The 21,698-nt window shown below is 41.0% G+C and overlaps 1 protein-coding gene across 2 annotated transcripts in view; it reads right to left on the reverse strand.

Moving 5' to 3' along the window:
- Window positions 1-323: 323 nt before the first annotated feature.
- The window catches only part of LOC117262391 (calcium-independent phospholipase A2-gamma-like), a 39,868-nt gene continuing 18,493 nt past the window's right edge, over window positions 324-21,698 (reverse strand). For both annotated transcript variants that reach the window (XM_078167766.1, XM_033635332.2), the window contains exons 9-10: window positions 10,972-11,167; window positions 324-4,557 (exon numbers count right to left, since the gene is read on the reverse strand). In XM_078167766.1, coding sequence (XP_078023892.1) covers window positions 4,280-4,557; window positions 10,972-11,167 — 474 coding nt within the window. In that variant the 3' untranslated portion in view covers window positions 324-4,279. The remainder of the gene's footprint in view (window positions 4,558-10,971; window positions 11,168-21,698) is intronic.

A 21,698-nucleotide genomic window follows, 5' to 3' on the forward strand; every position in this document is an offset into this window, starting at 1 on the left:
CCTTTACAACTTGAGTTACAGAGAGAAAAAATACATTAATAGGAACCACTGGTACGCCGAGATACAGTGTGTGCCTGCAGTAGTAATTACAAATCAGAATTTGCTGCTAATCAAGCCAATCACCTTGGAAATTGAGCAGCGAAGGAGCATATCAGTCCAGATCTGTGTTGGAATAATGAAGCAGTTGTGAGAACAAGTTAGCAACTTAATATCCGCACGTCTCCTCTTCCTGAGATGATCCACAAGCTGTGAGCAAAACAGCAGGTTTCCTCAGATCACAATCAGCTAATCTTCATATAATTAGGAGGCAAGATGCAGCGAGGTTCACTGATGGGTTTTAATTACATACACTCTCAAACAGTCTTTACACAGGATCAACAACAGAACAGTGGAATTATATTAATCAGCGTAATATCTGCGTCCACTTTACCTCAGGTCCTCTGGGAGTGACCGACACATCACTGTATCAGTTGTACAGTACTGGAAGAGGTCAGGCATGAATGTCTGCAGTGCATCTTTTCAAGCTGTACATGTCATTAAGATAATTTAAGCCATGATAAATCAATAAGCAGCAATCTGTTTCAAACCAGTCCCTCAGCTATGACCTGCGAGATTTCGACAGACATTACAGTACAGCAGAGTGGGGACGGACACACAGCACTTCAAGGTAGAATGGGTGAAAGAGGCTTTTGAGCAGAGGCATCAAAGAGAAAGAGGGCACACTGAAGACAGAGTGGAAAATGTGCAGCGCCTGTGGGGAATCCATAAAACTAAACAATCAAGCACACCATGATAAAAGCGATTGAAACAAGCAAACTTAAAATACTCTGAGGCTAAAATAATACATACAAGTTAAATCTTTGAGAGCGAGCCTCCATTTGGTTACTTAGATACCAAATACGTTTTCAATCTCAACTACAAGCTCTACACTTCAAACTATGACTCTCTACGTACCCCTCTAGAGTCAGTTTTGCACGTGTCTGTCTCTGCTGGTTACATTCATACAGTTTCTTTTCAAAATAAACTTCCTGTTTAGGCACCAAAACTACCTGATCATGGTTTGGGTTACAGAAAGTATGTTTCAAACACAATGTAAGTTAAATACATTATGCAAGTCAACATACATAATCACTCAGGATGTCAATGCTTAACTGTTAATTAGTTAACTACAGTGAACATTGTCAGCCTATAGATTCATTTTACTAACATTTCTCCTCAGTTTACTGCACAGAGCACCACCCAGCTCTGGTAGGAGCTAGTTAGTACCGCGACTCATTAGGCGATTATGCCATCCTGACCCTACAGTGTTGCTGTGGAAACTTTGTGCCCACCCCTGGTCCCTGACCCCCCATGTCACCCTGGTGAGTAGGCAGCTTAATATTGAGCTGCAAACCTTTTGTAGCATTGGTAACTATGTTATCACTATTAGCTCTGTTAGCACCGTTAGCAGTTGTGCTAAAATAGTTAACAATGCTAAAGGGGATATGAAGCTCAAAATGAGGCCACTTACTCACCGGGACCCTGTGCCGCCACAGGGTAAGTATTACCAGCGGTAGTCTCGAATAAGCGGTGGCACTAGCTAGCTCCCATCCAACTCGGTGTTAAGCAGTGCAGAACAGCCAAGGCTAGCTAGTGGAGACTGTCTGTCAGCAAAGCCAACAAAGAAATAAAAGGCAAGACATTTAGGCCTACAAACAAATGAATGCAAATGCAATGTGGTCTGAATGCAAAGCTAAAGCTCAGTGAGTCAATGGATTGCAGCACTTATGTTAAAATGAAATGCCTCTTGTATTACATATCATTGGTGTTGTTTTTTTCTGAAAAATTAAGAACTTATTTACCAGTTACTGGGTGTCGGGCCATCAAAAGCAAAATTAACTGACATTCTTAGTACTTATGTCAACTTAAGTCAACACTGACTTTTGGTTTCACACGGGACACGAACGCCGGTGTCCCGGATGAAAGTCATGTGTTTGTTTGACCCATCCGTCTTCCCCAACTTCCTCCCTTCGTAGACTTTGTTGCTCTTTATAACGTGTCCCCTGAATTCTCCTTTGCTTTCAACACAATTACTAGAGTGTAAAGTGTCATAGTTTGAAGTGTAGGGCCAAGTTGCCGTAACTGGCGAGTTGGGAGTGAGACCACCCTGATATATCTGTTACATATGTAACCATAACTATGCATCATTATAGACGTTTTGAATTAAATATTGGGGTAAATCTTTGCAACATCCTCTTCTTGGCAGGTTTTTTACTAAATATTTACTTGTCTCTTTTGTGAACAGTCTTAAATATAACATGCATTTACATACAACAATACATACAATACTGTAATGCTTGAAGTGAGCCCTCATGTACCAGTTACTATTATCAGTACACAATTACACAGTTGACCAGTAGCTGCTTCAGTTAAGGTGCAAATTTTTGTCCTTACATCTCAGAAATGTCACTTGCATTCAGTGCTCAAATTGACCTCGATTAGAGTGTAGTGTTGTCAATAATATCGACTTATCGATACATATTGAATCTGAGTATTTGAAACCATTTGAATACTCATTTTCCGCAGTATTAATACACCTGTACCAACTTCACTGTCTCATTGTCTCTTACTGTTAATGTTTACTACAGTCAACGTTGTCGTTGTCATGTTATAGCCTTGTTACATTTATCGTAAATAAAAAATTCAAATGTTATGCCTTGTTAATTTTTTCCCATTGTATCGGAAATGGTATCAAATACCAATATTTTCCAAAGTTTTGTACTGAACTTAGAAATTCCAGTATCATGACAACACTAATAGACTGTTTACAAAAATAAGAACGATTTTTTTTCCTGTCATTTCTTTACATTGGTGTTTTATAGTTACAGATTGGCAGCTAAGCTCAACAAATACTGAATTTCAAACAAGACATGTCCCATCTACACAATTTTCTGTGACAGTAGAGACACAAATTTGTGAGGATATACTGGTTGTCATCACAAATCTCTAAAAAGGAAACAAGTGGTTAAAAAGTCCTCACTTGGTTTAACGGTCGGTAACTGGCTACTATAGAACGTTACAATATTCTGCCTTTTAAGGGAATAGTTTAACATTTTAATAAATATCTTTATTTGCTTTCTTGACTAAAGTTAGTTGAGAAGATCAATTATACTCACGTGTGCACGGTAAAAATGTAGCTAGAGCCTAGCTTAGTACAAAGTCTGGAAATGGGGAACAGCTAGGTAGGTGGATTTTTGACGTTTTCAGTCCAAACAGTTCTGGGGATTCACCGAGAGGTGCTGCCAACTAGGGAGCTCCCAGAGAACTACGTACCTTCAAGGGCTTTTTTCTGTTTGCATTCGCACTGCCAATAGGAAGGTTGAAATTGATATACTGAAACACGGCAGGTGTCTCTTTTGCTTTGACAAACCAAAATCGTGTTGTATTATCACCTTCACGTACATGCTCAGTAAAGCCTGGACTTCACTCTCAGTACATTCCTCTTTTTTATTAGGAGCTGTTGTATGAGTTGTCTGTTATTTACAAGACTAAAATGGCAGCTGTCGGTGCTGCGTTCAACCAGTCAACATGCAATTGCGTCATTTATGGTTCCTTCTGTGAAATAGGAGCTAAAAAAATTCCCTAAAAACTAAAAATTACACTTATTCCTACACTTTTAGTGGGGACACAACAGACAAGGGGGTTCTTAAAATTATGGAAAGGTTCCCTCCATCCAAAACTGAAAACTGTCTCCTTTGGACGGAGCAAAGCTAGCTGCTTCCCCAATTTCAGTCTTCATACTAAGCTAAGCTAACAGATTGCCAGCTATGTATCTTCATATTTACCATACAGTGTCACATGGTATCAATCCTCTTATCTAAAATTTGTCAAGAAAGCAAGTTGCCCAAAATGTTCTCCCAAAATGAACTACTCCTTTAAGAATACAAGCCGAATTTGCAAGCAAACGTGACAGTGAATCCCTATTTAGGGAACTCTCAAATCCCCTTTGAACGCAACAAAGTGCAAGTCGAGTGCTGCCAACCACAGTGGCAACCAGATGCACTTACCTGCAGATTGCAACACGTCAAAACTAAACTCACTGTCAAAGTGTAGAGTGAGAAGGAAGGTAGTATTTGGCATGTCGGACACAGTGCCTATTTGTGCGTGTACACAACGTTTTTCAGAGCTACAGATCAAGAAGTCAATAACTACGACACATAATGGTAGCATGACATATTCTAGGCAATTTACAATGAGGGAAGAGCTCCATTTTGTTGGGTAAAGGTGGCTTGTGTTGGATCTAGAGTTTAGACAACTTAAAGGACAGACGGTTATACATGTCAGCCCTGAGCCTGGCCCAATCCGCCATCCTCTGGACGGAGCTCTTCTCTCGGGTGAGGATGCGAGCCACCTTCTTCACCTTCTCATCGTTCCTCTCCAGGTAATGGATGCCCTCAGCCTGCAGCTGGTTGAGCTTCTCCTGCCGGTTCTCATCCATGGGGATGTCTTCGCTCATGTAGGGGTTGAAGCGGAAATAAGTGTCGGGAGGGAGGAAGGCGTCGAGCATGGCGTGAACCTCTGGAGGGAGGAAGGGAGGTGAGAGTGAGGCCGCACAAAAAACAAACATAACATTTTACAAACAGACTATAAACACATAATTAACTTCCTAATAGTCTCAATATGTATAAACATTCAAAGATTGTGTTAAAAGTCAGATCTGTCAGCGCTGTGACAGGAGGACGTGTGTTACAGAGTAAGCATGAGGTAATACCGAGTGAAAATGTCTGGCTTGTCCATCATGGTTGTTTTCAAATGCTACGTCTGAGAGGTTTAAAATCAACGACATGCAAATGCATACAAACAGGCAGCGAGTAGCAATAACAGGGTGAATATGCCTGAAGCATCCAAGACGGTGACGGAGGTTGTTTCTGCCTGTGTTCCCACAGAGGTTCAGCCGTGCAGGAGTCCAGACATGGATTATATCAGATGCAGCTGCCTTTGAGGCTTTGGAGCAAAAGTCTACAAGGAGTATTTTAAGTAAAGGTTGCATGGAGAGTTTTATTGACTTTTACTTCTTGTATTTTTATATCTAGTCGATGTACTGTATTTCATTATCACATTCTACAAAGTTATACACTGAAGAGCAAAAGGAAGATAAGTGTGTTTACAAAATTCCTGAGATAAAACAAGCCTGCTCACTGAATAGATATGTTCAACTTTAGAGATTAAATATGTTTTTCTATCCTATTATAATTCACTCTTTCTCCTGCACCAGCTCCAGACTTACGAGGAAAACAAGCTCAGTAATAACTGTTAGAAATTTACATTTTCTAAAAAGATTACCTAGGTGGGCATTTGGGATGTTATTAAAAAGATGACATAACAGTCCATCATTCATCTCTATTGCATAGCACCCATTATCAATAGGGATTAACTGTTCATCTCTACAGACTCACCACAGTGACACAGAACTGGTTGAAAATTGGCCAAGTATCCCTTTAACCAAGAACTCCCTTTTGGGCAGAAAGCCCAGAAGGCAACCTGCTCTAAACAGCTGCCTTTGCAAAATGATAGCACACAAATACCGGAAGGGTAGGAGAATGCCGGCTGAAATAGCAGGCCAATGGCAGGCTTATACCCACAGTGGGTCAAACTACTCATTTGTTGACTGCAGCTGCACAAAATTATGACATCACAGACTTCACTCTTGTATCTTTACTAGCTAGCTTCTGAAGGGAAAATCATCATTTCAAGTCCTGAAAACAAAATAATCATAAAGACTTCAGAATTATTGTAGTTCAGGGAAAACCATGGTTCATTCAAATCAAAACTGCAGTGTGCCCATAACTGAGCCTGCACTATGGTTCACAGTATATCCATGGGTTCACCAAGCTAACTGCCATGGGATTTGACTACAGGCCAGCATTTATTTTGCAGGTTACAGGACGCTTTTAGCATCCTAGAAAGTAAGCTAATATTTAACAGGTGCACCATAAGCCAGGCAAAACAAAATTTGCCAATGACTACACAAACAGAAAGATTTTAAACACGATCACAGAAATTTTATGAGAAGTTGTAAGTGCACTTCTTTCTCATGGTTCTCACCAGAGATGTGACTAGATCACTTCTACTTGATCCAGGATCAGTTTTCCAAAATACAGTGAATTACTAAACTGGTTTTGAATCAGCTTGATACCATTTTAAAGAGGTGGAACTAAGTCATTGTTCTGCAAATCGAGACAGGCATGTCCCAAGTTCTAAACTCTGAGTTTCAAGTCCAAATCAAGTCATAATGTGCTTCACCAAATGTAATGCCATTTTAACAACAGAGTAACATATAATAAATGTACAAAACTCATGAATGCTTCTTAAAATTTGCATTTACTTGTAAAAGCAACTGCAACTGAACTTAATCATTGAAAAAAGTAGAGGTGATGTTGCACTTCCATTGCATACAGCACTGTTAACCATAACAGGATGTGCTTGTGTCATGTCTAGTTGTATTTAACTCATAATATATTGAAAAAATGTCCAACTTTTATTTTCTGTACAACTATTCTGCCTTTAAAAAATGACAGTGTATGTTGTTGCATGTTTTATATCTAAAGGAAATAAAACGATTAATGTTAACATTGGTTGATTCAGGTAATGAAGGGTAATAAATTGATTCGTGACACATTTTTTAAATGACATACTTCTAAATCTTTGGGCTTGGGGGAAGGTATCAAGTATTTTCAAGTCAAAGGGCTCAAGTCCAAATGAAGTCATGAGTCATTGGTATTAAGATACAAGTTGAGTTACAAGTCTTTTTTTAATTTGGCAAGTTAAGTCTAAACTCAAAACGCAAACAAATCTGTGACTCAAGTTACCAAAACATCAAAAGGTTAATTTATTAAAAAAAAATGGAACTGGCAACACTGGTTTTAATGTACATGACCAGTTCTGCACAATGCTAACAGATGTAAAGAACCTAAAACATGTTCACATTCATAATATTTTCGCAAAGATAACATCTAAAACCACTGGAAACTAAACTAACTAAAACCTCTTCATCTGCAGATCTAAACTGCAGCTCTGCCTTATGAAGAACCTAATTTGTAGCCTTGTTAACATGACTGAGTTTGTGAGTGAGTACAAGCCCGTTCCATCAGGAGCTTTGTTTACATCTAAAACCCCATTAGATCAGCCTTATCTGTGTACAACAACAAACGCAGCTCCACTGACACACCTAAGACAAAGCAGGAGGCTTGTGAACACTGAGACAGGAGGGAAGCTTTTGGAAAGAGAGAAAATCTGTGATAAACACTCTTGCTAATCTGCTGTTTCTAAATAACAAAGCCCATTGGAGAGCTGGGGAGAGCTTAATCCCAAATACAGGAGGAACAAGTGCAGAGAAGCATCTAGGTCACCCACTGCACCACGGCAGCAGCAACAGGGAGGGGACCGAGCCAAATTTAGGCACAGCAGAGGTGCCCATGTCCAGAGGTGATAAGGAGACGAAGAGGTTGCCACTACAGAGGGCCACAATGGGACGTATCCAGAACGAAGTTAACCCGCAGTGCAGTATTTTCTACAGTGGTGACATCAAAGCCCACCTCCTTCCCTCAGAAATGACACAGAAACAAAGGGCATAATTCATATAAGTCTTTGTACATTCTGATATCGTCTATAGTGTGTGTGTGTGTGTGTGTGTGTGTTAATTTAATCTTCAGGAGAACACATGAAGGAAACTAAATCAGATTTGCACACAGTGCCACAATAGATGCTATGCAACATTAGGCTGGCTTATCCCTGTTGGTGAGTTTCATGTTTTGACCAGTGTTTCTCTCTGTTGATGCAGCTTGTCTGTGTTTGGCAAGTGATGCCATGATTTTTGGGACATATTAACCAGTGTTTCCGCATTCTGGACAAAAATAATCAGATGTTTTTGACCCGGGGCCAGTAGTCTTGTGTTGTTCTGAAAGCTCCCATTTGTGCCAGACCTCTTTTAATCAAATCATCACTTTGGCACAAGCGTTTTTGTGATGACAGGGGCACTCCAAATATTTAGTATTCCACCATACAGAGGGGGGACGAAGAGAGACAAATGATAAAACAAATGGTCAAAATTAAAGCAGCAGACTTCAAGTCTCTAGGACAGGTCAAGCTTCAAAAATTGATGGATCCTACACTTGCCATGATGCAACCAACAGCAGTTTTTGGTAAACACCCACACACTTCTACAGTTTGTAACACAGGCTTTCTATTATAAATCTGTATTTGTAAATCTGGGACAGCCATGAGGATATCTTCATCTTCTTCATTTTCTCAAACTTCAGAGAGCACCCTTCAGGGCCAGTGTCCCTTTAAGATGATTTTGTTTTGTCTACTCACTGTAGAGCTACTTAAAAAAACATACATTATGTAATATTGTAAGACAAACAATAAAGAATCAACCAAGATACAACTAGGTCGAATATTGGTGCACATTTACAGTCCGACAAACTTGTGAAATGAGAACTGTGAAAACTCAACTCTAAATACATAATGCATGTTTAAAAGGGACCTATTATGCTCATTTTCAGGTTCATATTTGTATTTTGGGTTTGTTCTAGGACAAGTTTACATACTTCTTTGCTCACAAATCACTATTTTCCTCATACTATCTGTGCTGGAACACCTATATTTACCCTCTGTGTGGAGAGTTACATTTTATCGCCTGTCTCTTAATGCCCCCCTCCCAAAAAAAGCCCAGTCTGCTCTTAGTGGTGGTCTTCTGTATCTGCGCTCTCGGCCGCTTTCATTGCAGCCAGAGGCATGAATGTAACTGAATATTGGAGGCACTTCCAACTGTAAAAAGTCACCAATAAAAGCTTCTGACCAAAATCTTTACAACCCGACATGTTCCAGCAAATACATGATCCAAAATCAGGTAGAAATTAACAATAATGGCAACCAAAACTACTTGTTTCTAGGGCTGACCCAAAATATTCAAAGCTTCGAAGCTTCGTTCGATGGCACAGGACTCGATTGTGAATTTTTTTTCTTGAATATTCAGCCTTTTTTTCCTCCCATTTTTTTTGGGGACCTTGAACGCAACACCAGGACAAGGAAATTGAAAGGCCACTGTGCAATGAATGGAGACCTCTTATCCTGCTTGAACACAGACAACTAAATTCTTTCAACAATGTGACTCAAAATAATTATAAAATAGATTTTATTGATGTAAAATAATATGCTGATGGTGACATTTTCCACCGGTCCGCTGCGCTCTGAGTCTGGTGTCAGTGACACATGCTGCTCTGAGTTGCGCGTCTGTCTGCTTGTGCTGCAGTGCGCGCCAAGGGTTTTAATTTCTAGTGTTAAATCAAAAGTTAAACACTACTTATCAGCAACCAGAGGTGTTTTTTCATTCCCCCCCAGGTTGTCAAAGGCGTCGATTTAAAATCAAAATTGATCTGAGCTCTGAAGCTTCGATTTTCAAAAATGAAGTCAGCACTACTTGTTTCACTGGCGTAAGCATGTAGCTACATGTAGCTGTGTACTTGCAGCTCAGGAACGACTGTAACAGAGCGTGGTGTCACTTTTTACCATGAAAAATAACCAATAAAAACTACAAAACCGGGCATGTTCTAGCAAGAATATTATCTGAGAAATTGACATTTGCAACCAATTTTATATGTTTTCCTGACATTAGCATGTAGCTACATGTAGCAGTGTAGGTTCAGTAACGTATGCATATGCAATAATGTGCCTGGAGCAGATGACCATATAAAGAAATCTGTCATGAGCTGACATCAGCTTCGTTCCAAGGTAGAAAGAAATGTTGGAGACAGAGTATTCAGAACGGTTTGTAGCCTGCGATCATATGTTTACCTCATTATTTGAAACTTTAGCCACATTTGATATGAACATCTGACATTATAATTAGGGATGCACCGAATATTTGGTAACCGAATATATTCAGCCGAATATTGCAAAAAAACACACATTCAGTATTCGGTGGAATAAGTTAAAAGCAAGGCCGAATAATAGCGGCGTTTTGATAACGCAATCAAATGGCGTGCCGTAACGGGCGGAATAAAATGATGGTAGTGTGGCGATCCGTCCGTCACGGCACTCGCATTTGCGACTAAAAATAGTTTTGAGCGAGCAAAATAGGCTTAAATCATTCAGCACGCTGTGCGAGCAGCCCACAGATTTCAACCAGCAGCAGAAATGAAAGGCGAATCCCACCGATTGTGGGTTGAACGGGGGTCACAGACACAGACAGTAATGTATTCCTGTCAAATACGGCGGCCATCGGCTTACCGGGTGACGGAGAAGTCGGCTCCAATAATATCCTCTTCTTGGCGTCATGACTGCCCAGAAGTACCTGAACAGCCGAGCCAGCCGAACACAGGTATGTGACGTGTCAGAGGAGAAACGAGCCTTTCACATTTCTCTCTTTCTGGCAGGTAACGGTCCACAAACCTCACTGCACTTTAGGGACTGTTCATTACTTAAGAAGGGACTGTCAGGGGAGGAGGGTGGCTGGTTGATTTTTATTTTATTTATTTATTTTATTTTGATCCCCCCTATGTTCATCACTGATTGATGCTGTTTTTGAAGTATGAATAAGTCAATAAGTAATTTATTCCATTGAAATATCATTGATGTATTATAGAAAAGTGATTTATCTTTTCATAAATGACAAAAGACACATCTGCCTCATTTTCCCTGTTGTATCGTGATACTACTCAGAACCATGATATTTTCATTGGTATCGCACAGTGGGTCCCAATTTTGATACCGTGACAACACTAATCTGGAGGGGGTTCATCTGCAAAAACTAATGAACAACTAAACAATGATATTCGGTATTCAGTACTCGGTATTCGGTATTCAGCCAAGCGTTTAATATTATTCGGCTTCGGCCACAAATTTTCATTTCGGTGCATCCCTAATTTTAACATTATATTAATGACAGAAAATAAGGGAAAAACATTACATTTTGCAGTGACAGTTACTTACCCTCAGTGTCTGTGGCGCTGCTGATGACATTGGTGAGTTTGGTTTTGAGGCTCGTGTAGGTGGTGCTGTTCTTGCCAGGAGTTTCAAAGCGGCCCGTACCAAGTGAGACCACACACTCCAGGGGCGTGTTGGGCCACAAACACTTAGACTCATGAATAGCCAGTGCAGTAGGGTTGTTAATCAGCAGACCTCCATCCTGTGCACAAAACAGAAGAAGTGCCATTTTAGAGAAATCATTTACACGCTGTGAATGTTTTTTATGCCAAGACCACAGTCAGCGAAACCAATTAATTGGCATTTGAAACCTCAAAACCTTCATGGATTTTAATAGTCAATAGATGAAATTTTTGAAGAACATCTGACGAAACAAAGAGAACAGATCAATGTGCTGTTCCAGAGCTGCCTGTAAGTCTACAAAGCACAGAGCTAAATTGTTGTTTTTTTTTTTTGTTTTTTTTCTCCTCTTTTCTCACAGTTTCAGTCAGACTGTCTTTGATATCGAACAGCCGCCCAGGAGTGCTTTCGCTTTGGATCCATAGTCTACCCAAGGCAATGGGGGGGTAACTGGAGAGGCTGTGGGGATTGTTGAATAGGCATGAGGCTGAGGGGCCGCGGGGCTGTGGGCTGGCAGCAGGATCAAACACACAGGGGCCAGTCCTCATTAAAGAGGCCAGGCTGGGGGGTGGGAGCCTCAGGGCCCCAAGTGTCTGGGGACACACAAGGGGGAAGAGTGCTTGTTTATGTGACTATGTGTATGTGCCTGTTTGATCGAAAGCTCATGCCTGCTTAGAGTCAATGCATATAATAATGTGGGTACGTGTTTCTGACAGCATATGTCACATGGATTCACATGCATTGGGCCTCAGGGACGAGAGGGGAGGGAACATCCCATCTTTTCAGCAGTGTCGCAGCCTAACAACAGTTCTGTTCAAATCTGAGAGAGAACACATTGTGATGGGGAATATGAGGGCTGCCTTCCAAGGCAAAGGTCTGCTAATCATCCAGGGAGCTGGACTGAGAAATTGCATCATCAATCCAAAGACCAGGAAAATAGAATAGCAGAGGGAGTTGGCTATTGTAGTTAGACTGGGGGCATTACATCAAGTAATAGCTCCCCTGATAGCAGATGCTTTGTGACTCACTTGTCGTGGCTTATAATACACCAGTTTTCTCTGACAACTTTGAGGTGCATTGAGAAAGAACATGAAATTTGGCAAAGCAGACCACTAAAGACAAATACTTCAGCCTTAGATAATAGTCAAACAGGACGACTGGCGCTATCTTACACCTGGAGCAAAGCAGCACACACCGCAACTAACATTCCTAGTTTCACACTGACACAGTTGTCCCTTTCACATCCATCATTCACGCTGTGCAAGTCGTAAATGTAAATGCCCATGGGTGAGTAGGTCTTCAAATGAGGTGTGGTCAGGCACATTGTTGCTGTGTTGCTATTTTGAGGCAGCAGAAAGTATTGACCAATAAAAACCTGGTCTACAGTGTATAGCACAGTATTGTCCCCACTATTCAAAGGGCGCATTATTTAGATTCAGTAAGATGCGGCGACAGAAGGGTTCACAACATGCATACACTCTGCTTGTTACACACACAGAGATGCATGGATGGGTGGCAGGTGGGTGAACTAATACATCATTAATGAGAAAAATATTAATTAAATTCTTTATAATATGAACAGAGCAGACAGCAGAGCAGATCAGCTGTGCAAGCCCCCATTACGAGAGACGCTTTGCGCATTTCCGCACTAGGAGCAGCATGACGTCACTGATTTTTTCAGAAGTTAAAAATTTAATTCTGTTTCATCTGTCAAGTTTATCAATTGAGTTGTTAGTTTTGCTGCTTAAATGTTCATCCATATCTGCTGCATTATAGGGAATGGAAAATGACACTCTGATTTGTTGAATTCATATAATCAGTTACACCCAAAACACATCTATGATTAATTGAGAGACTAAATACAACCCCTTTGCCCTTTGCACCTTACTTTGCACCCAGATTATGCACCATCTAACTAGCAAAGTGGAGCTGGACACACCCTAAATGCACTTGCACCATGCACTATAGATCATTTAACCCTATGGGCGCTAGGCGTTTTGGGGGTATTTTTACTGCCTTTACTTTTAAGCTCATATCACAGTCATTATAAAGGCTACATACACATGCTATATCTTGGGTTTTTTTTTCAGGACAATCTGAGCTAACCAGATTTGCCATCATTACATGTCCCTCTATGTGCCTGTATTTTATATTAAGTTTTATATCAATAAAAAAAACAAATCTGTGTTACTAAATTCTTACATTTTTACATGTATCTCAGCATAGCAAGTTGGAAAATGACATATTCTGCCATATATGAAGAGGGAAGACTCTCTGGAATCTGGCAATATAAGAACCATGATGGTGAGACATTCTGTCACTTCACAGTTGTCCAAAACATGTGGTTTGTGCCAGGCGGACATGATTGCCAGTATTTTTTTCATTATTGCAAGAAATTCCATTGACACATTCACAAGTCAAAAATGTGTTTTATCTGAAAGAAACATGCAATATTTACATCTAAGATCATAGAAAAATACTCAACCAAGTGCAATGATGTCCTCCAAGATAATATTTGCAACTTTGTTTGCAGTAAACAAAGTTTGTTGTTGTTTTTCAGTTTCAGTTATATATTGGGGAGGGCACGTGTCCCCTCAATGTATATGGTGACTACTACTGCCCTGACATGCATGCATAATTAGGCTGGGTGCGCAAAGGTGAAGTGGCTGGTCTTGTCATACAAAGTTTTATGGAGTGTCAACTGGACAATATGGAGATATTTGCATCTTGAAAGCCGGACTACAAATGTGGATAGACAGGGAGAAACAGACGCAAGCCTAAGATGTGGTAAGATACGATATTCCTCACTATATGAAGTGACTGATAACAAGATCTGTATAATGGGTTGTAAAGAAATTCGTCAGGTTTTTATTTTGTAGACAGTTAATCTGGATTTATAGCATGATGGGATGACAGCACAATGATGTGTTTGGTATCATTGGAAAGGTCTGCTCCTGCGCTTTCATGTGATATGCGTGGCATTACCGTGCGACCCTGCATTCGCGAGTAATCCATCCAAGAGTAATGTGTGTGCAAAGCTGCATGAAAGCTCTGTTATACATAATTTTAGTGTAACTTTATCATTTTTTTTCACTGTGAAAACACTGGACTACTGACAAGTGCTCGGCCTTGTCGGAAAGCTACAATTCCGCTGTTTCACGTGATATGCGTGGCTTCACGCTATGACGCACGGTCGCGTAGAAAATCAATAGAGAAGAACAGGTGTGAATTTGGATGCACTATGCGTCGTTCGGACCCATAGGGATAAACAGGGCACTGAGTCTGTTAAGAAAGACTTAGGCACAGCAATCTTTGCTACAATTAGCATGCTACCATGTTTAAAAATGACTATGCTAACATGCCTCTGTTAAGCAAGGTGAATGTTTATCATGTTCACCATCTTACACTGACTTTAAGTACAAATGGAGCCAGTGGAATTGTCCTTGGACTTGCAGGAATGCCGTTTTAATCCAAAGTACAAGATGACGGAAAATTAGCTGGCAACTACTCCTTTTCACCCAGCAAAGCTTGTTATGGGTTGCCACTCCTCCAAAAACTATTCTGGTGATCAATCTTTCTGGGTCATTTTTAAATTAATGTATGCCAAAATTCTCTGGTTACAGCTTCTCAAGCATTTATATTTTCTGGTCTCCTCAGTGCACTGAATACCTTTGGGTTATGGATTGTTTGTCACACAAAACAAGACAATTGAAGACTTCACCTTGGGCTTTGGGAATTCGTGACAGGCATTTTTCCACAATATTCTGACAGCTTCTAGACACTGACAGATTAATCAATAATGGAAATGACTGCTAGTTGCAGCTCTACGATCGTCACATGAAAATGATTTTGACCTCATAATGGCACCAGATGAAAAGTTAAGGGATCACAGAAGTCACTACAGTTTGTCCTGAGGGGCACATGAATGTCTGTACCAAATTTGATGCCAATCTTTTTCATAGACGTTGAGATATGTTACTATATAAAGGAAAACTTTGACCTGCTGGTGACACTGGAGGAAAAGTCAGGGGATCTCCAAAGTCATTAGGAATCATCCTTTAGGGATGATGAAGACATGTACCAAATCTTTCAAATCCATCCAATAGTTGTTGAGACATTTCACTAAAAACATGAAATGTGGGCCTCATGGTGGCGCTCCAGAAAAAGTCAGGAGATCACTGAAATGATCAGGATCCATCCTCTGAATGTCAAATGTAGAGTTCATATTTTAGTCCGGACCAGAGTGATGAACATTGCTACTGTAGCTAAAAATGAAGAAAAATTACAAAGGCAAATGTCTCCAGTCCCCCTGAGTCACACTGTCTCATAGAAGAACTTCCTATGATTTGAAAGAAGTAATCTGTTATGATAATTAACTGTATGAATCATTTAAAACCTTATAGTCAGTTATTAAAAGAATTCCCTGTGTGAGCCAGAGACTCAGAGGGCACCCATCTCACTAGCTGAGACTGAAGTCACATAAAAAGGGTTTCACTCTGCCACAAAGCACGGAGGAACTGCTGAGGCAGCCGTTTATCCAAAGCACGTCATTATGCACCATGTAGGGTGTCTGGCAGACCAAGAAATGAATCACAGAAAAGGGAGAAAATGCCTGGATTGGAGTTGCTCCTAATGGAGACTTTGAGGGACTTGCGCTGTGGAGAACACCAGACGAACCCAGCTGGAAACAAAACAACTAAGCAGTTTTCTTATCACTCTCACCACTGTGAGGGGCTCCATTTTCTGAACTCAGCGGCAATTATGGCAACAGTCTGGGTCCAGTCATGGGGTTCTTTGTGCTGATAGCTGAGGGCAAGTTTCACAAGCGCAGTGGCCGGCCGTGCACACGGAGCCAAGGCATGTAACATTAGAAGCCAAGTGCACAATGCTCCTGTGAGCTGGGAGTTGAATGCTATAACTTGTCTCCATTTCTGTGCACCTGCTTGGGCAATTCAGAGCATAGTTGAATCCTTTAAAGAAGTATTTCACTGCTGAGGAGATGGTCGTTTCATATACTAGGCTGTCTATGCAGTAGAAAGATGCAAGTACTTTTGACATTGATGCTTCATGACCAGAGAAAACAGAGGAAAAGGGCTGTGGCATTTGCTTTTGCTCAAGAAAACCTGCAGCTACCAGAATATTCTGCACCCCACCAGAATAAAACAGTATGGCGCCCACTTCCGGTTAACAAACTCGTGTAATACAGCTAAACAGTGCACTAAAAAATATATGTTCAGGAATTTTAGGGAAGGAATTGGCAATGCCGTAACAGAATCTCAGTTTATATTTGATAAACACTGCTTAGTTTTACAGTTTGATTTAAGTTTGGTCTGAGTTTGGTAGATATACTTCTATACTCCTTGTGTCCATGGCAGTGGGCAAACGAAAATGAGGCAGTACAATTTGTAGTTTCAGTAACAGCCCTTGAGCCAGCAAAAAATCTACCAGATTTAACACATTTTGCATCATCCCGTTGATTAGAGCTGAGAGATGAGCAGTGAGATCTGGGCGCAGGTAAGATAGAGGGAAGTTTACCACAATTCATTTACATGTACCACCCACATTGTAATGATACAAAGCTGGTTGAAAATCTGCAAAGCTTCCCTTTAAGGGAAGTGTAGTAGAATAATTAAAACTTCCTTACAGATGTTTGACGGGATGATTCCAAACCAATGAGAATGGCTTTAAAAGAGGTATGACTTCCCTCTGTGCATAAAACCTGTGCACAGGAGATAACTTTGCTCATTCATTAAACAGCCCTCTGTTACTCTGATGGTATTGTGCCTGCTTGCAAGCGTAATATTAAACTAGATAAAAACACACTTTCTCTTGTGAGTTTTTGTTACAGAATTGCGACCACAGAAAGTCTTGATGTTTTGACAGTGAAGAAGCTTTGTCGTGGCAGTGGAAGGCAGCAGGTCGGCTGTATTTGTGTGTGGCCCTTAGAACTTTGCGAAAGAATCAATAATTTAGAAGATGATTTGCATCCGTAACTCCTTCCACATCTGTCATAAACAAACAAGCGTCCTCGAGGAAGATGGTACCAGGCTCAACGTACACAGAGAACAGTTTGGCAGATGCTGAAGCAGCAGCAGCAGAGCCAGGGCTCTTTAAAGCCACTTTTCAGAGATATCCACACTTGGCCCACTGCCACGTTCTCACACAAGGGATTCTCGAGGCCAGGGCATATTTGGACGAAGAATTAAGTTAGAAACAATGATCTACTTAGGACAAACCGCAAATGAGCTTTGCATACAAAATGGCCAAACTCAAGCTGCCTGTCAAACACGCAGCATGAGGCAAGGCAAAGGTCATTTCCATTTATGTGGATTTAGAGCTGTAATGCCGCTTGTACTTCCAATGACTCAACCTTAATGTGAAAAAAACGTGCCATGTGTCAACAGATATATGTCCTCAGAGGGCACACCCCTGTCAGTCGAGACCATCTGAACGGAAACCAAATTTTGAAATTGTGAGTTTGAATTCTGCCTTCCTGAACGGCTTAATGATTTCCTTTGACGGCGTTCCTTGATTCCGGCAGAGCCCGTTTGTTGATACTCCAGAGGATCACAGATCCTCTAGCCTCGCCTTTGCCCTTCAGGGTCTAATGGCTGACTCACAAATCAGCTCCTCATTTTCCTGTAGCTCGTACAAAGCAACTTTTCAACTAATTAGGGCTCCTACACCTTTGGGAACGTGTTTCACTTCTTCCAATGGCCAATTAAACTGAAATAAGGCTTTAAAATGAAACTGTTCTTACAGCATGTTCTGAAATAAAACCACTGCAGTGATGTAAGCAGTGATAAATAAACAAAATTAAGACATGCACGATTTATAGGTCCCTTGCATTGCTGTTTGGAAAACTCTCCGCCGTCATTAACTTTTGGGAGCTTATCTTCATTGTGCCACTTTAAGCTGTCTTGGAGGGGGAGCGCTGATTTGAATAGGAAAGAGGTGCTATCGTCAGGATCAGTAAAAGTCATTTCACGCACCAGTGTATGTCAGCTCCCATTAGCTGGGACAGCAAACTTCCTCCTCTTCATTCAGCCTGTGTGCCTCTGTATCTCTCTCCGCCTCTCTAACCTGCTTCAATGCTGTCTTTTGCGAGGGTCATTATGAGCGGCCAGAACACAGAAGAGAACAGAACGCTCACACAAATCTAAATGAGGTGAGCCTTCGACATACATCTGGTGTGGCATTCACATCACAGTCCCAATGAGCAGCTGTAGTTATTAAGATCTCTTCTTTAGCTTCTTTGACAGGGCTGGACTGAGGGGCACTGAGCAGTGTGGTGATTTATTATGGGGCTCTGCCTATGAGGCTCCTTTCGCGCAAATGATTCATTAGGGAGGCAAGTCCTGGACATCTGATTATGCCTGTGACAATAACCAGACTGTTATCCAGAGATCACGTGTAAGTTTGTTTCAACATTGAGGGGGGCACATATCAGGGGGAAATTGGGCGTCAAACATTTCATTTTCAGCATTCTGGGGAATTTTTCTGCATCAATTTATAGTAGAAATGTCTCTATGTATGTAAAGGAAAATTCAGGCAGCAGGCGATAACTCAAAATATAAAAATATAATGGAATATAATGCAGTGAAGCTCTCAGGGATTTTGTGGTGCTTTCAAATATTTCCTCTCCTGTAGTTCAACTTTTCTCATTTAACGTTATCCCTGCTGAGTCAATATATCTGGAGGCATGGTTTACTCTTGCTACCGCTTTTGTGTCTGCATGTGGCACCAGGCACTTATTCACATAAATTATAAATTAATTCATTTTAATGAACTTAAAAACCCTTGGACTTTAATAGCTCACATGTGTTTCAGCAAGATTTCTGCTCAATATTCTGCACATTCAAAACTTATCCCACTCCCATCCTTCTTAGAGAAGTCAATGATAAAGTCATAATATTTCAAGAAAAGATCTATCTGCCCTAAAGTCTAATATACAGTACATTGAGGAAAGATGCCACACTGCAGTACAAACTTTTTACAGGTCAAAATAACTGGAGCCTACAGTAACCCCACAACTAGGGCTGCCTCCGATATAGTCGGCCAAACGTTAGTCGACAAGAAAGGTCATTAGTCGGCAAGATATCATTGGTTGCTTAGACGCAGAAAAAAACAAACAAACAAATAAACATGACACTCTATTAGGAGCTGCGCCTTGTCAAAATAAATCAAACCTATATGACTGGACCATGTCGGAATTTAATTTGAAAGGACAGACACAGGAAGAGGCCACGCTCAGCAGTCAGACAGGAGTTACGTTAATTTCCAGGGCTGGTACCTGCGGTTATTCCACAGGCTAGTTAATAACATGTCGGGCAGGAAATCCAAAGTGTGGGATCATTTTGAGAAGGTGAAGGACGAACCCAAGGTGATATGTAAACTCATCTTCATTGGTCGACTACAAACATGACGTATCATCTGAAACATGTCAGTAGCTACATGCTCATTAGCCACTTAGCACAATCATTACTGCTTTGCCGTCAGCGTCATTAACAGGCGGCTCGCTCAATGTGTGACGTGCACTTGTAGATAAAATATAGGCCTATATTAATGAAGGTTCATTAGTACGGTTTTGTATTTCTCTGTAATGTAGCACAGTGTTAACAATGTTACTGATACTATTCTTTCTCACACCTTCAACTCAAACCATTGTGTTGCCCCGCCCAAAATATATTATTTAATAATTACATTTATATTGTAAACATGCGGGCGACTAGTCGACTAATGGCCCTAAATGACGACTAGGAAAATTCTTAGTCAGGGCGGCCTTATCCACAACTATTATCTTATTCTCCTGCTAATTTTAGACTGTATTAGAGCAGTTTCTGTCACTTTTACTCCAGGCCTTCCCTCGGGATTTGTCCTGCAGCAGCACCTACTTTACCAGTCATCCTGATGCGTCTATGTGTGGCGTTCTAATCATTCAAAAATCCTTCAAAATAAAAGCTATGATTTGGGTTCTAGTGGTCCTTCAAAATAAAAGTCCTCCTCCCGCGAGTGTTCTAGATATTGAGGAGGACATGTCCCCTTCATTCAATTTATAGAGCAAATAATTAGGCTGCCATATAAAACTGTCTTGCTCAAATCTTCAAAATCAATCCTCGCTGTTTGCACATATCAGCAAGCTTTCTCAGTTGCTCTATGTAATCAGAAAAATAAATCTGCTCATTGAGGAAAATTAATTGCCTAAATGGCATCCAATCCACATAAAGGCCGCCATTGTCACAGTGAGGATGAGAATGACAACATGGTCAGTGTGATGAGTGCCACTCTTGAGGTCAAGTCAGAGGTCTTCACGCCATATTATGCGATTACACCAACCAGCTCTCCTCTTTGCCATTTTCGCTTTATTGGCCCCAAAGGGTCACATTGAGGTTCAAGTCATCTTCCCGAGCTGTCAATAGAGGAGGGACCCATCTGTGTGAGAGCCAACTTTGCCCCAGGCAGGCAAAGAAATTAAGATCTACTGTTCACGGTTACCTTTTCCCACACATTCTGCGAATACGTGACCACACATGTACACCCGGTATTGAAACAATGAATCATCCCTGCCAGCTGTAGCTATTCAGATTAACTGTGACAATTCCTGCAGTGATATAAATGGGCGCAGAACACGCTTGCTCATATTTACTCAGTCTAGATTCCCTTGAGGCTTTATGTACATATTTGACAACTTCATATTAGAAAGCATAATTTTTCTGTCCATCATCTACTGAGCAATTTGAAGCTAATTTCCCTGCTGCACACAGGAAAGGTGACTGGGCACACACGCTTGCATATCAATACATTGTAATGCATGATTCAAAGCCGTGATTTATTCTGAAGAATCTCATCTGGAGCCACTGCAGTGAGAAGCCTGCAAAGCGTGGTGCACTGCGAGAAGACAAAGGGGTTAGAGACAGAGAAAGACTCGGTAAAGGCTTTCACTCTGCAGTCAGTTGACATAATCAGTGGACTGGCCTAATCCCCAAACAAGTGTGGCAGTGCAATCAAGTGTTTGTGCATGAGTGAAAACATATGAATGCAACAGAACAAAAAGAGCAGTCAGTGGAGGAAACAGAGGTAAAGTGACAATGAGGGAATCCATGTGTGCACGTTTATACTCAAGGGACAGAAATCCTGAGTCTGTCTGGGAGGAGGAAGCTGTCTGCAGCAGGGCTCACACGTCTGAGCTCCATCCTCCAACAGCCTCCAGGCCCGAGCTCTCAGGGCTTAGCATAGGAGGAGAGGACTGGGATGAGGAAGTGGTTAAAAGCTCAGATTTACACCGTGAATCCACCACTGCTCTTCTCTGCAAAGCACTGCAGTGCTGAGCATGAAATTTATGACCAATAACTTCACCTCCAGTGGCCTTTATGAGGGAAAAAGGAGCATGGATAAGGTGATCCAAAAGGTTATGATTTCTTGAACTGCACTTTTGGAACGGCACTAAATTATGTGAAACGCTAAACCTCATTCTCCACTTTTCTCAGATAGAAACAAAAAAAGTCTTTCTTTAGCCAAAGGTGCCACATTTAGTGACTTCTTATAGGTTACGTTCACATTACAGGCTTAATGCTCAATTCCAAATTTTTCCCCCGATCCAATCTTTCTGCCTA

The sequence above is a fragment of the Epinephelus lanceolatus genome, chromosome 5 (assembly GCF_041903045.1).
Source record: "Epinephelus lanceolatus isolate andai-2023 chromosome 5, ASM4190304v1, whole genome shotgun sequence".
Classification (NCBI taxonomy): Eukaryota; Metazoa; Chordata; class Actinopteri; order Perciformes; family Serranidae; genus Epinephelus; species Epinephelus lanceolatus.